Source organism: Vanellus vanellus (genome assembly GCF_965231255.1).
Source record: "Vanellus vanellus genome assembly, chromosome: 1".
NCBI classification, from domain to species: Eukaryota; Metazoa; Chordata; class Aves; order Charadriiformes; family Charadriidae; genus Vanellus; species Vanellus vanellus.
In genome coordinates this window covers 90328195-90343216 of record NC_138905.1, presented here as the reverse complement: position 1 = coordinate 90343216, position 15022 = coordinate 90328195, and the positions used below count along the sequence as shown (strand labels likewise).

At 36.3% G+C, this 15022-nt stretch overlaps 1 protein-coding gene across 2 annotated transcripts in view; it reads left to right on the top strand.

Annotated features, from left to right (window-relative positions):
- The window catches only part of STXBP5L (syntaxin binding protein 5L), a gene marked incomplete at both ends in the record, with an annotated part of 209544 nt that overhangs the window by 64433 nt on the left and 130089 nt on the right, over positions 1 to 15022 (top strand). For both annotated transcript variants that reach the window (XM_082493120.1, XM_082493119.1), the window contains 2 exons: positions 9196 to 9277; positions 12570 to 12670. In XM_082493120.1, coding sequence (XP_082349246.1) covers positions 9196 to 9277; positions 12570 to 12670 — 183 coding nt within the window. The remainder of the gene's footprint in view (positions 1 to 9195; positions 9278 to 12569; positions 12671 to 15022) is intronic.

The following is a 15022-nucleotide window of genomic DNA, read 5'->3' as shown; positions in this document are numbered from 1 at the left end:
GTATTAATATAGCTTAACTGAAATGTATAGAAATGTCATCTGTCTGTTTTTCTAGGGCAGGAATGAAATTACTGCCTAATTTAACATATTGAACCTCCTTTTAATAATTTTTTGAATGTGAAGTATTTTCTGTGTTGTACCAGAGACGATCTGGGATCATCCGATACTAAACAGATGATAATAGAGCAGATGCAGTTGATAATTTGAGGAATTGCTCATAAACTGACTAACAGGCTGTGAGCAGTTTCCTGTTAAGTAATAAAATTATTTAATATTTTAGGCAGCGCTGTTCTGCCTAAAACGAATGTGGTGTATGACCTCAGCATCTGTATTATCTTGTCATTGGATAAACACTGCAATGTCTGAATGAAAGTCTTTTAAAATAAGTCTTTCTTTTTGGCATATTGATGTTATAGAGCACATTCATTGGAACAATGGAAATGTTCAAACAATCAATATCAAGTGAATGAACCTCTAAACCACTTACCACTTACAAAGCCTGAGTCAAGATCAGGTACTGTCTTTCCTAATGCATTAGTACCTGTGTATTATTGCAGTTTTTTCTGACTAAAGTCCTGGTATATTACATATATACACATAATTATACTTAGATCTCTCAGTTAAACAAAAGTGTTCTGTGATGTTATGCATGGAAATTTTCTGACATATTACTGAATAAGACTGAAAATGTATCATCACTGGGCACCATCAAACAGTCCACTTTTACTTCATTATATTTGCACAGTATACCTTGCTGCTTATTCCAGTATAAGCATAAAACTTAAGAGAACGATGATTTAATTTGATTTATAAAGTTGACCTCTTACAGTAAGTATGTGAATCAGAATGCAAGCTCTACAGATGATCTGTAATTGGACCATCACCTCACTTTCATAACTGATTAACTGTCTTGATAGCTAGTGGTCTGGAGATTTTCAGGGACTATATTTCTTAAAATTAATTCTGGGATTTATTTTTTTTTTAGCAGGTTGATTTATTAGGCTCTGCATGTAATTGTGAATTTAACTTTGAAAAAAAAACATGTTGATTATAGAAAGCATTTATTTTGTGCTTCAAGGACTTCCTTTTGAATGCCTCATTAAGATGCTCATTTTTCAGAGAAGAATGGAATCATCTCACCATTTCAGTAGAAATTTTTCATTCTTTGCTTCAGTTCTATGTTGATTTGTTGATAAGCCTAAGCAAAGTAGGTTTGGGGGGATCGTAGCACCTGATAAGAGTAAAATCCAGGACTGAGCACAAAATTGCCCATTTTAAGTAGTCACGTATGTGTTCCTGATTGCTTCTGCTTTGACCAATTTGGAGTAAGACAACAGTGTGCACAGCAAAGCTCATCTTAAAACTCTGTAATAGCTCATGAAACACAGCACCGTAGTAGTGTGGGGCTCATTGCTATGAAGTACCTGGCATGAAGAATTAGCCAGAAGTAATCAGGGCAACTGTTAATTATTCTAACACCACTGAACAAGGAAGTTTTTCTTCCGCCATTTGTATTAGCCAAAATAGACGGTGAAACATTTTTAGGTAAGAAGGAACATTATTTAATCATCTGTGCTCAGCTCCTACAGACTACGGAATTTGCCATAGGCTCTTCATCACCTTATTCCTAGTCCAGTAGTTGGGGATGGAAATAGTATTTGGGAAAACACGCGTCTTGTTTTAAAGGTTTCCAGTAATGGTTAATTGCTGTCTCTGTTTAAAAGAGGAAGTGTAATGTGTATTTCAAGCTCTGTCATGACGTGGATGAAGGTTTAAGGTATTAATTTAGTTGCATAACTTTTCCATAGCAACTACAAAAGGAATTAATATTTGGGAAAATGTCTTTTTATTTTTAGATACATTTAGTTTGACAGGACTTTTGACCTTTTTGAAAAAGACTTATTATGTGATCACTTTTCATTCTGTCTTCTATTGTCACCAGTTGTTCTTGTTATGAAGAAAAGCTATGAAGAAAACCAGCACCTTGTGGTCACTGTTATAACAGTACAAATTCAACAACCACTTTAAAAAAAATCTGCTGCAGGAAAATATGAGAAAACTTAAGTTTTGATCTTACGTTGAGTTTATATGGATAGTCTTCCATTTTTTGCTTGAAGAGCACAAGCAAAACTTCCTAAAACTTTCTCTAAACCTGTTATCAGCAAATTCAGTCGTACAAGCAGGGATAACACAAATACTAACACAACATTCATGCTTAATTTTTAAATGCAGTGGGTTTTAGTATAAAATCATTGTAGATGGTTGCATTTGTCATCAGTGCAGTACTCTGCGTGTGTTATGTGTGTTCTGGGTGTACAGATATACATGGAGCAAGTACTGTGATAATATTAATAACTGAAGGCTGAGAAAAAAGAAATTAAAAATGGCTAAGTTAAAGCTACCTACCTGGATTCTTTCATAAGGAAATGTATGTTAGACTACCATCTGTGCCCAGTGCATACAGATGTCCAGCAAATGGTATAATTTGCATAGTCCTCTTAAAAGGCAGTAAATCGGCTAAAATGCAGTTGTGTTATCAATTTTTTTTTCTATATCTCTGTACATTGTTTTCAGGCTCTCGGTTATGTTAAAGTGACTTTCTGGCTTTAGGATGTTCCAAAGTACACAGCCCTCTCATTTGTGGCTCAGTTTAGTTTTCCACAACCTCCATCATACATTAGGACAAGAGTATTATTCTGTCCCAGCTTATCCTCTCTGTAGCTTTTTACCAGATGTGTTTGTAAACAAGCTTTACAGATTTGCTCCTCCTTCTATTCCCGTATTTGTCACACCTTTGGCTAAACTTGTGTTTGCATTTGTAAATTTCTCTGAAATAAGAGCCTCTGTGGATATAGTCAAGAACACTATTCACTGACTTCTACAGAGTTCAGTTTTCACTCGTTTTCCTTGCTTTTATCTGTATGTGTCAGTGAGCTTGCTGAAGTTTATGACTACCTGAAAAAAAGAGAGGAAACCCCCTATAAATGCATGTTGTTTGTTACTACTGCAAGAAGTACAGCCTCAAAATATAGGTCTTTCAGGTGGGTGCCTTGCAATGTGGAGCTTTTACAGACTAGTAACTAAATGGCACCTTTTTTGGAGGTGAATTTAGAACTAGGTGATTTCTGTTAATATATGTGTGTATATATATGCATATGCAAATACAAAATTGAAAATTATTGATATTCCACAAATGGAATATGAAATTATTCACCTACGTGTTATTTGTGAAGTATTGCTAGAGTCATTACCTCTGAGTATCTGCTTTTCACAATTTGTTATTTCAGGTTTAGGGTTGATTGAGTTCAATCACATGCTGATTGTATTTGTATTCTGTTTCCGGAACAGATGATTCCCAATCTGACAAAGATCTTGGAAGGCAGTCTCACAAAGAGATGAAAATATATAGCCCTATGAATGTTGGTAATGCTTGTGGTATCTGCAGATATTTTGGGAAATAAAATAGCTTCTAAATTCATAGGAATCAAAAAACTGTGAATAGTGTTGATGTGAATTTGCATTTTACTTGAATAAATGGCCATATTTTTCATAGCATTCATTCAGCTATCCAACTGTAGTCTATATATATAGACTTGCCATTAAATACAAGCTATCTATAAGTGCTTTAACCTTGAAGAAATCAAAGTTGCCAAAAGCAATGTTTTCAGCCTGTATATATCATAATGGATATTTCGCTGTTCCTGAGATTAACTCTTACATAATTTTTATGCATGAACACAGAAATCTATGTTGAGAAAAATAAACAAGGCAAAGGTCATTGTAGACCAAAAGCTCATGCTTATTAGTGCCAGAAAAATTTGTCTGTATTTATAAAACACATCTTGCTTAGCATCCTAAGAGAGCAGCTAAACATAGCAGTATTTCACCTTTTCATAGTGGAGGGGAAAAAAAGAGGAGCTTTTTATTTGAAGAGCTGAATGAATTCAAGAAATAATGAAGCTCATTGTAAAACTGAATCTCCTATGTTTAAAACAAAAACCACTGAGAGTTATTGTTTAATGAAGCAGTGGCCAGTGAATCCACAGCAAATAGAGGGCCATAAAGCTAGGATTAGGTTGTATGTCCTTTTTAAGGATTTTGATGAGCTCGACTACATGTAGTTAACAGAATGAAGCTTGGTAGGAGGGCACTTATTTTTTGCAAAGCAATGGAGAGATCTCAAAAACCATAAACAATATGATTTCATGATTTGTTAAGGTAATTAAGAGGTGTCACATACATGTATTAACAAACTATATTGAATTTAAGTAATAATAAAATGCCGTATACATTTTTACATGATATTAAAGAAACCATTACCAAAATGATATGTAGCTCTGTTTTTGATACTTGAAAGAAGTTCAGCACACATTCTAGAACAGGTATGGAAAGCCATAGGAAGTATTCAAGAGCTAACAGTATTGGGGTGTGACGTGAAAATATAGGAGGTGAGGTTATTTTGTTTTTATTTATGTAGAAGGTGGATAAAATACAGCTCAATCAGAGTTTCAAAGCAGGAAATTTCTGCTAATAGAAAGTTATTTAATTTAGGATAGAAAGGCATATTGAGATCCAAAAGCTTGAAGTTGAAGCTAGATATGTTGATTCTACATATAGCATGATATTCTTAATAGTGAAGATGAAAATATGTATTCCAGGAACTGAAAGTAGCTGTGTTCAGAACTGCAAATCTAGGTGATAAAAATGATATTTTCATGATTGTTATCTTTGGACAAAATCCCCCCTGTGACACAGATACAACTGACTAACCTTCCGCTTGGTTTAGTTGGTTAGTGGTGTGGTTGAATTCTTCGGCCGTTCAATTACTTATTTAGTTAAATACATTGGTGCTTTTTTAACTCATAAATCACTCAACTGAGTGGAGTAGGTCTTCTGCAAGAAAAAGCTGTCCTATATTCAAGTTACGTGCTAAATCAATTTTACAGTTGGTTTATATAATGGAGTAACACCAGCCCACAAGCATCTGCTCTTAGGGTGCTGCATATTCCTACTCAAACTTGTACCAGTCAGTGCAGATCAGATGACAGTACTCCTTCAAGCAGCAATGCTACTTCTGCAGCACCCCACAATTCCCAAATGTTTTAAAGGAGAGTCTGTAAATGTGGATTGCCCATGTCCATGTGTGTCTTTTAATAAAACACTGGATGTGAGACCATAGTTTCTGCTTAATAATTATAATTCCTTACTTTAGTGTCAATTTCTGTACATAGATTGCTTTTTTTCATGGAAGAAGTTAGTTAAATAGTTGAAGAAAGTTAGAGTTGCTTATTTACATAGCTTGGTGTCGTTTTCTTCTATGGAAGAGTTTCACTTTTGAAAAAGGTGCCATATGTAATTAAACAGTTTTTACTTGACGAGGGGTATTTGTTAGCTGCTTGGCATGCCTTGGCAGCAAGTCCTTTATGATACCATGTCTTCAGTTCCTCTGCCTTGCAAGGAGGAACAAATCAGACTGCAGTCCTTGTTATTGCAAAAAGATTTAATCTGACACTACTAAGGAATCACCCATCTTAATGAAGAAAAACATGTCGTAACTCTGTACCTTCTGGTCCTCAGAAGTTAAATTCATGCGGCAGGTAACAGTGGTATCAAGTGCAGGAGTCACTTCTAAAGTATCTGCAATTTTGGTTCTCAGCGAACACAAAAGACTTTCAAGTCTTTGGATTCCATTAATACTAACCTCTGAGAAGAATGAGAGACATCAGATCTGTATGTATCATATAGTAAAAATGAGTCATGGAATAAGAAAGTTGTGGGATGCTGTGAAAAGTTTGACCATAGATCAGGCTTATGAGAAGCTTTGCCCGTTGATACCTCTACTATGTATATAATAATTCACTGGCACCTTTGCTTTCCAGTAAAATATATCCATATATGCATGTGCTCTGACATTGGGCATTCAAAATACAGTGAGTATGAATATGACATGACAATATCTGATATATGCCAACTGATCTTTATACAAGAGAACAAAAGGATTTGGAGGAAAAATCTGAATCAGGTTGTAATATTGGGGAATGGAAATTTTCTTCAACTTGTGATGTAATGGCCCAAGACATGAGAGTGTAAATTCTTTGTTAATAATGTTTCATGCTGTCATGGAAGTCTGCATCTTGGAAGCTGAATTGAAGTATTTAAAATTAGGCATCCTAACAACTGATTTTTTTTTCAAAATAATTATAAACTTTGGAATAACAGGATGTTGAAGTACTCTATGAAAAGCTGTTGTAGACAAGTGAATACAGAGCAAAGTATCCTATTTCAAACATACAGATCTTAAAACCAAGTTTAAATGTTGTTTCCAGAAAGAACATTTTTCTGTTAGTGTTATTACTGTTACACTTTACTGCTTGATGCAGATAACTCTGATTTTACCTGTTTCCCTCTATATCCCAACTGACACCCAGGCATAGTTTTTATATTTTTCCCTTCCCTGTATAAATTAGGATAATCTGGCATATCTGTGAAGGCCCCTGGGAGATCCAACATAGAGAGAGAAGATAGTGACTGGCTTTTATCCTTGAAATCCATGATGTCTACTTTGAGATATTCAGATGTATCTGTATTAGTCCCCCCTTTTAATATCTTCAGAGATACTCCGCTCTCCCTGATAGCAGAGTCATTATTTAATAAAAAGGCAAAAATAAAGGAATAAATTCAGTCCAAAGCCTCTACTATAGCTATGTGTGCTGTATGTCCTGGTAGAGTACGCTGGTATGAAAGCATTTGATGAGGTAAGGTTGCATTCCTCCATGTTTGGCAGAAAAGCACAGAATTTGCAGAAGATATGCTAAAGTGCCAAGAACATGTGCCAAGTCATCATATCTCTTCAGCTCCTTCTGCTGGAAGGACCTCACTGCAGCTTCCAGAATGTTTGAAAACCACCATCAGTCAGTAATAGTGCTGCTATTTAAGCATCAGTCCTTACTTCAGGGCAATTGGCCAGACTGAAGCAGACGGCACAATTTCTCTCTTATTTTAGTAATTTGTCAAGTATTTCAGGCTGAACACTTAGGCAAATAAATGTGAACTATTGGAGAGTGCTTTGTTTGGGGTACGCTGAATGAAATCATCTACTTTGTTAGGAAGTTTCCTAGAAAACTGACTTAGCGTGATACTGATGCTGAAGGGTGACAGCCATGTAATCAGGGCAATGTACAGTAACTTTCATTGAGGACAATCATTAGCTAGTGCCACGTATTTATACTGAATATAAAGCTCAAGTTAAAGGGAAAACACTTATGTTAAAACTTCTACTCAGTTTGAAATCCCCAGTGGGTGGGTGGGTGGGTGGGTTGGCTGGTTGGTTTTGGTGCTAGTCTTTCTTTCTCTCACCTTACAACAAGTAGTGGGTAATAATATAAAAAGAGTGCCACAGAGCACTCATTCAAAATGGACCAGAGGATTACTATCAACCCTTAAAAAGTACACTAGACTACCATATATCTTTATTGTCCATTTTTACATAGGTTGTTTTAATGATGCACAGGTTTTTATTATTTTATCAGTTATGATTGTATTCAGGCTACAGTTTGGGAAAAAGTGGCAAATAGAGTTACTTAGTTTTTTTCTCTACCTTGCTGTCCTATAATGTAGTTATGATGTTTTATGCACAGCTTTTCATCTGTAGATACCAGTACACTGAGATCACTGTCAAAGGAGATATTGTACATTTTTTTAAAAATACGATCTCCAGCTTACAAATAGGGGAATGAAGGCACAGGAAAGAAAAGATACTTTTTTCCCCCCTAAATTTATCCAGTAGACCAATTCGCAAAATCAGGAGTAGAGGTCAGGTCTCTCAAGGTCCGTGGTCTCCATTCCGCTGCTTGTTTAACAATTGGAAAAGTCATTACTTAATACTTTAAAGTTTTAACCCTCAAATTTGCCAATCTATTGACTTTAACTCCCTGAGGCCAATTTTAGAATGGTTTTTACTGCATGTCTCTTCACCTGTGAAAGGGGAAGTAAAGATTCTTATATTTGCCTGCAGTGTGGGTGGAGAGTTGGCATTTTGGTTCAGAATTTTACAATATGCTAACATGGTCATATATAACAAGTAGATAGGGCTTTATGTTGTAAAATCTTGTTTCTAATCATAATCTTGATGTTTTGAATACATATTAAGGTGTTTCACATGTTTCATACAACATGGCTGTTAATAATATACTTCATATTCCTCTTTTTTTTTTTTTTTATACTTTTTATCTTCGGTAATTTTCTGGAAAAGCAGTTTCCTGTTAAAGTATCTGACTCGGATGTAAGTTAGGGAGATGGCAATTTGGCATGCAGAGAAAAAAAAACAAAGAGAACAGGTAGAAAGCTACATTCATGATATATCTGGACAACAAGATATTGCCGCAAAGCAGTGTGTCTGTGTTGATTCCAAGTGAACTAGCTGTGTTGCCAGAAGCAGTGAAACTGGTTTCACTCAGACTGGGGATTGGACTAGGGAGTGTTGTTCATAGCTAGACTTGGGTAACTCTGCATGGCACTGCATTGTACTTCTGTTGATGAGGCAGAGAGCAATAGTTACATGTGAGCTTTTACATAGGTGTGAAATGACTCACTCTAAAAAGCATTTTCTCAGATTTAAAAAAGAAATCCTGCTACAAAACTGTGTTACCGACCTAAATTATTAATTTTATAATGTCTTGTTAAGTACAAAAATCTGATACGTTCATGTGTTATATCACAGTATCACAGTATGCTAGGGATTGGAAGGGACCTCAAAAGATCATCTAGTCCAATCCCCCTGTCGGAGCAGGAACACCTAGATGAGGTTGCACAGGAAGGCATCCAGGCGAGTTTTGAATGTCTCCAGAGAAGGAGACTCCACAACCTCCCTGGGCAGCCTATATGAACCAATAATGTATAAAAAGAAATTTAAGATGCATCCTGCTGAATTTTTGTGTTAAATCATGTATTTTATTTCACAGGTGAAAAAAAACAGGCAAGAACAGATCACTCACAATTGCATGCGTTTCAGCCTGATGATGTTGGTACATATATTAGAACAGTGGAAAGTCAGCATGAATTCTTTTGTTTTACAGAAAGCAAGAATAATTTAGGTCAAATAAAGGGCAATTATAGTTTAATTGGTAGTTCTTTTTTTTCCCTTTTTACTTCTGGTGATAACAGGAATGTTAGAATCCTTGACTTTGATGGCAACAGATTGGGCAGGCCTGGTGTTGATTGCTACTGCCAACATGAAAGTGGTGCTGCGGTTCTGCAGCTCCAGTTCTTAATCAATGAGGTAAGGACATATTTACTCAGATTCTTCGGTATAAATTTAGTTGAATAAGTCAATTCGTGTATTGTGATTGAGTGATATAACTTTTCACAAATTGTGCTAACAAGTAAGTGACGTACATCCAGAGGACATTCACCATGCAGCCTTTTAGAAGACTATGGGATTGCACACAGGGAAAAGTATTACCTTCATATACATCAATATAAAGTACTGAACAAAAGGCATTCAATATATGAATGTGTGCAGGTAGATGTAAAATCCATTAAATTACTAAATATGCTGCACAGTCCTGTTTCAAGTAGAAATTAATAAATGACGTAAATCTTTCTATGGAAATATATTGATGGTTTTGGGCTAAAACCTCAATAGTTGGGGATATGCTACTACTTGAAGCAAAGAAAAGCAATTGCAGGGGTCATCAATCAAACCATCATGCTTAGTCTTTGTAAATGGTTTGTCGAAATCTAGTTGAGACAACATGAAGAAACAGTGACAGATTATAGCTTGCTCTGTGCAGAAGATCTCTGGAGATGGTAACAGGCAAGAAGACTTTCTGGAGCATATAAATCTGGTGTTTTTTTTCTAGAATCTCATAACTTGGCCAAATTATAAGCTAATTGTAGTTCAGGTTTAATTAATTTTCTCCCTTGATATAAGGAAACACTTCTTACAGTTTCAACTCCCCTTTCTAAGCGTGGAGATCTTAGAGCTTCTCAAGGAAGGTGTTAGTTTTGTGGGGTTTTAAACCTGATAAATATTTAATTTTTTCTACACCTGTTTGGAGAAAGTATCAGAACCACAGAAACTGAGGAGGGAGGACTGAAACTTTAGAAGAAATCAGTCTAGTGGAATCCTTTAGAGGAAGGCAGGGATGAAAACCAGGAAGGCCAAGGTTTGGATCAGTGTTCTTTCGTTTCATTAGGTGACCAGCAGAACCCCTAATACATAGGATTAATTTGATTTCTGTGGTGGAGATTTTCTCTGACATCAGTCCAAACTCTTTGGGAGATGAAAATTAATGCATGGATTACACTGTGTTAGAGAAGTCTTACCTTCAGGAATTTAATTTTATAGAATCATAGAATCATTTTAAGATCATCTAAGATCATAAAGTCTAACTGTTAACCTAGCACTGCTATTGTTACCACCGAACCATGCCCCTCAGCACTACATCTACACATCTTTTAAATACCTCCAGGGATGGTGATTCCACCACTTCCCTGGGCTTCCTGTTGCAATGTTTGATAACCCTTTCTGTGAAGAAATTTTTCCTAATATCCAATCTGAACGTCCCCTGGAGCAACTTGAGGCCATTTCCTCTTGTCTTATCACTTGTTACTCGGGAGAAGAGACCGACCGCCACCTCTCTACACCCTCCTTTCAGGTAGCTGTAGAGACTGATAGGGTCTCCCCTCAGCCTCCCTTTCTCCAGACTAAACAACCCCAGTTCCCTCAGCTGCTCCTCATAAGACTTGTGCTCCAGACCCCTCACCAGCTTTGTTGCCCTTCTCTGAATATGCTCCAGTATCTCAATGTCTTTCTTGTCTTGAGGGGCCTAAAACTGAACACGGCATTCAAGGTGTGGTCTCACCAGTGCCAAGTACAGGGGGACGATCACTTCCCTAGTCCTGGTCACCACACTATTTCTAAAACAAGCTGGGATGCTGTTGGCCTTCTTGGCCACCTGGGCACACTGATGACTCATATTCAGCTGGCTATTGACCAACACCCCCAGGTCCTTTTCCACCAGGCAGCATTCCAGCCCCACTTCCCCAAGCCTGTAGCACTGCATGGGGTTGGTGTGACCCAAGTGCAGGACGTGGCACTTTGGCCTTGTTCAAACTCATAGCGTTGGCCTTGGCTCATGAATCCAGCCTGTTCAGATCCCTCTGTAGAGCCTTCCTACCCTCAAGCAGATCAACACTCCTGCCCAATTTGGTGTCATCTGCAAACTTACTGGGGGTACACTTGATCCCCTCATCCAGGTTGTTGATAAAGATATTAAAGAGAACCAGCCCCAATACTGAGCCCTGGGGGACACCTCTTGCGACTGGCCACCAACTGGATTCACCATAACTCTTTGGGCCTGGACATCCAGCCAGTTTTTTACCCAGCAAAGTGTATGCCCATCCAAGCCACGAGCAGCCAGTTTCTCCAGGAGAATACTGTGGGAAATGGTGTCAAAAGCTTTATTGAAGTCCGATTAGATAACATCCACAGCCTTTCCCTCATCCACTAAGTGGGTCACCTTATTGTAGATGGACATGAGGTTAGTCAAGCAGGTCCTGCATATGTCAGCATTGAAAAGAACAGTTGCTAGGGTTCAGAAGGAATTTGAAGATGCAAAAAAGAGAAGTTTATTGGTCAGTCATACTTGGTATGAACTGATCTTTCAGTTACAACCTGACCTTTCCCCAGAATAAAGCATTGCGTTCTGTTTGGGCAATATCTAGTTCCTCTCTGCAATAGTAATACACAGGCATAGCTCCTCTTCACTAGATCTGATCTGAGGTGTAAATGTAGGAAACCACTGCAGCAGCAGGAGATGGCTTCCTCTGCTGTCCATTTTTACATGGCATCACTATTCCATGGGGAGGAGAAAGATAGTAGGAAGGAGGTAGAATAAGTTCACTTCAAGCTGCCCAGGCAGATAGAGGTCTAGACCTTGGGAGTTGTCCATTTTTGGAGCACCACAAGCAGAACCAGTCTTAGGAGTATTTCTGATCTGTGATGAAGACTCTGTCCTTTTTTATACATTTCTTAGTTATTCCTATGTCCTGTCCCCCTGCTACCTGTCCCTACTTTCATATCTGCATCTTCTTTTCACAGTTCAGGTTTTGAATTTCATGTTGTCTTTGTATGACCACTAAACTGCTTGGCACTGTCATTTGTGTGTATGTGTGTGCACTAATCCCTTTGTCCTTTAGTTATATCCTTCACACTCACCCTTTTAGGTAAGTGTTATCTGTTCTCCATTTCATTAATCTCTATGCTTATGTGGAAATACATGAGAGTTCACAGGTATAACCTTGGTACAAACCTTTAATTTGCATTTTGAATTGATGGATTTTTAATTTAACTCTGGGTGATCTTGTACTAATTTGAAATATTTACATTTACCATATCATTTCGACTATTATTTATGGTAGAATATATTTTTTCTAGAAGAAACTAACCCTTTTTCATAAACTATATAATCTTCTATGGGTAGATCATTAACAGCAGTGATTACTTAAGAATAAGATAAAATCTGCAGAAAGGTAATATGTTATGCTCTATTTTGTGTCTGCTCTAGGGTGCTTTGGTCAGTGCAAGTGCAGATGATGCACTTCATTTATGGAATCTTCGACAGAAACGACCAGCTATCCTACATTCTCTGAAATTTAACAGAGAAAGGTAAGACAAAATAAGTATATCAATAAAAACCCCAAACTTACCTTCTGTATTTCTAATAGTACATGCCTATTAGTTTGCCTTTCTAAAGGTGGATATAGTTTTTTCTTTCATTGTTTGAGCCTTGTTTCCATAGAACAAAACCTTCACTTCTCTTTCTGCAGCCTTCTCAGAAATAGAAAATTTTTGTCTGCTTTTTGTCAAAATGTATTTCATTTTACCTTCTATTTGCATGAAATGCTGTGAACAGTAATGTGTTTGTTTTTCTTAAGACCAGACACAAGCACTGTGATCCTTTTGGGCTGATCTGTTGTTCAGTACTAGACAGAGTACCTCAGCCAGCTGTATCAGGGAAATAATTATTTCTCTACTTTGAAAGGGTTTTATTTTTGTGAAATACTGGTAGTTTAACAGAAAAAAATTGTGAATTTGGGAAACTATGCTAAATGTCAAATGAATCAGAGACTTTTTCTAAATGTTACTTTATCTGTACCTAATTGTAGAAATCCCTACTGACAACAGATTAAATGAGCGGTTGTAATTTTCAAACTCAAACAGAAACTGAGCACTTTAATCTGTATTTAGTCATCCAAGTAAAACCTGCTATGATATTATGGAGCTTGAATGCTACACTTCTATTAATATTAAGAAGAAGCTCTGTCTTTATAAAAAGGAATTAGGTCAGTAGTCAGAAGACCAAGGTTCAGTGCATAAATGCAGCAGTTATTTTTTTATGAGTCCTTGAGCAATACGGTTTTTCCGTACTTCATCTTTGGAATGGATTTTTTGAAATTTTAAGACATAGATGTAACACATAGTATGGTTTTGCCTGGAAGTTTAAGTGATACTATAATTCTCTTAGTATATACATTCAGTGTTTATAAAGGTGCAGCAACTTGTTTTAGATATTTATATATTTACTTGTGCAGTGGTGAAAGATATCAGTACTTTACCAGAGCTGTGAAGTAAACAGGCTTATCAAAGCTTTAGCTGCAGCCAGTCTGAAAATTATTATAAAAGTAAACTTTTTCTTTGTTGTTTATTATTCAGATACATATCATGTTTGCATTTAAATGTCACCAAGTTGCAAGTTTTGTTGTGGGAAGCACTACATAATAATTTAGAAAATACACATCCTGATTCCACAGAGTTTATAACCTATAGCAAAGAAAAATTATATGTACATTTGCTAGCTGCTTCTGGACAGTAAATCATCATTTTATGTACATTGAAATATTTGAATCTTGGTATTCTCATCAGGTAGGTAAGTTATCCACAATTTTTCATTGATAAATCTAAATATTGTAGAAGTTATTCCAGTACATCTTGATCTAGCTCTCCCAGCCAGCAACCTTCCATACAACTTAAGGAATCAATCAACACTTATAAGAACGCAGTGTCTGTTCACCTATTTGCCTGCCATTTCTCTTCAGAGACACTAGCATGGTATCTTGTTCAGAATTTTATCAGGATTTCTTGATAAAATAAACTCACACACATTTGGGCTTTGCTAAAAGCAAAACAGTTGTCATCACATTTACTTAAGTTTTCTTTTGCTTCTGACAGCCTAAATCATTGGACAAAATATTTGGAAGCAAGTTATTTGTAATACTGGAAACCTTTGCATAAAAACAAATTTTGTGTTATGTCATTTTTGAACTGAGGTTTAGAAAGGATCTGAGGATGTAGTTATTTGTAACAAATGCATAGCTATCTATACTGCCTTTTATCAAAGTCCAGTAAGTTGTGAGTAAAAAAAGATAATATTAATTCTTTTATGCATATTTTAAGTAACCGATACGACTGCCATTTATATAATATTTATTAGCACATCAAAGGCTATGAGGCAAATACCCTGATACACTGCTATATAATATTGTCAAAGAAGTAAGTCCAGTTTTAAATTAAAAAAGAGTTTTCAATAAGTATGAAGAAATAACTTTGTAGGCAGTTCTTTTCTTCTCAGGGTTCTCTAGCACTGCCCTAAGTTTTTGGTTTTATGTATTCAATGAAATGAAGTCTTTTCAAATAAAGTTAATGAAATCTCTTCGTTTTTGTTATATTTTCTGTTAACATACATTTCAATTAATTCCAAATCATCTAACTTTCAATTTTCTAAGCTTGATTACACATTTAGTATGTAAAATTCAACATAAGGTTCTGGGCAAGTAGCGAAAACGTAAGGCTAAAACCCTAATTAACCCTCTCATTAATTTGGAACATTTCTCTGTATATCTGCCTAACAGAGCTAAGTCTAAAAGAGAGCTTCCATTTTTTTTCTGAATATCTTTTTTGTGCTGGAGCACAGACATTATGAATTACGTGATGCTCAGAGACAGCAAATAATGGTTTCCT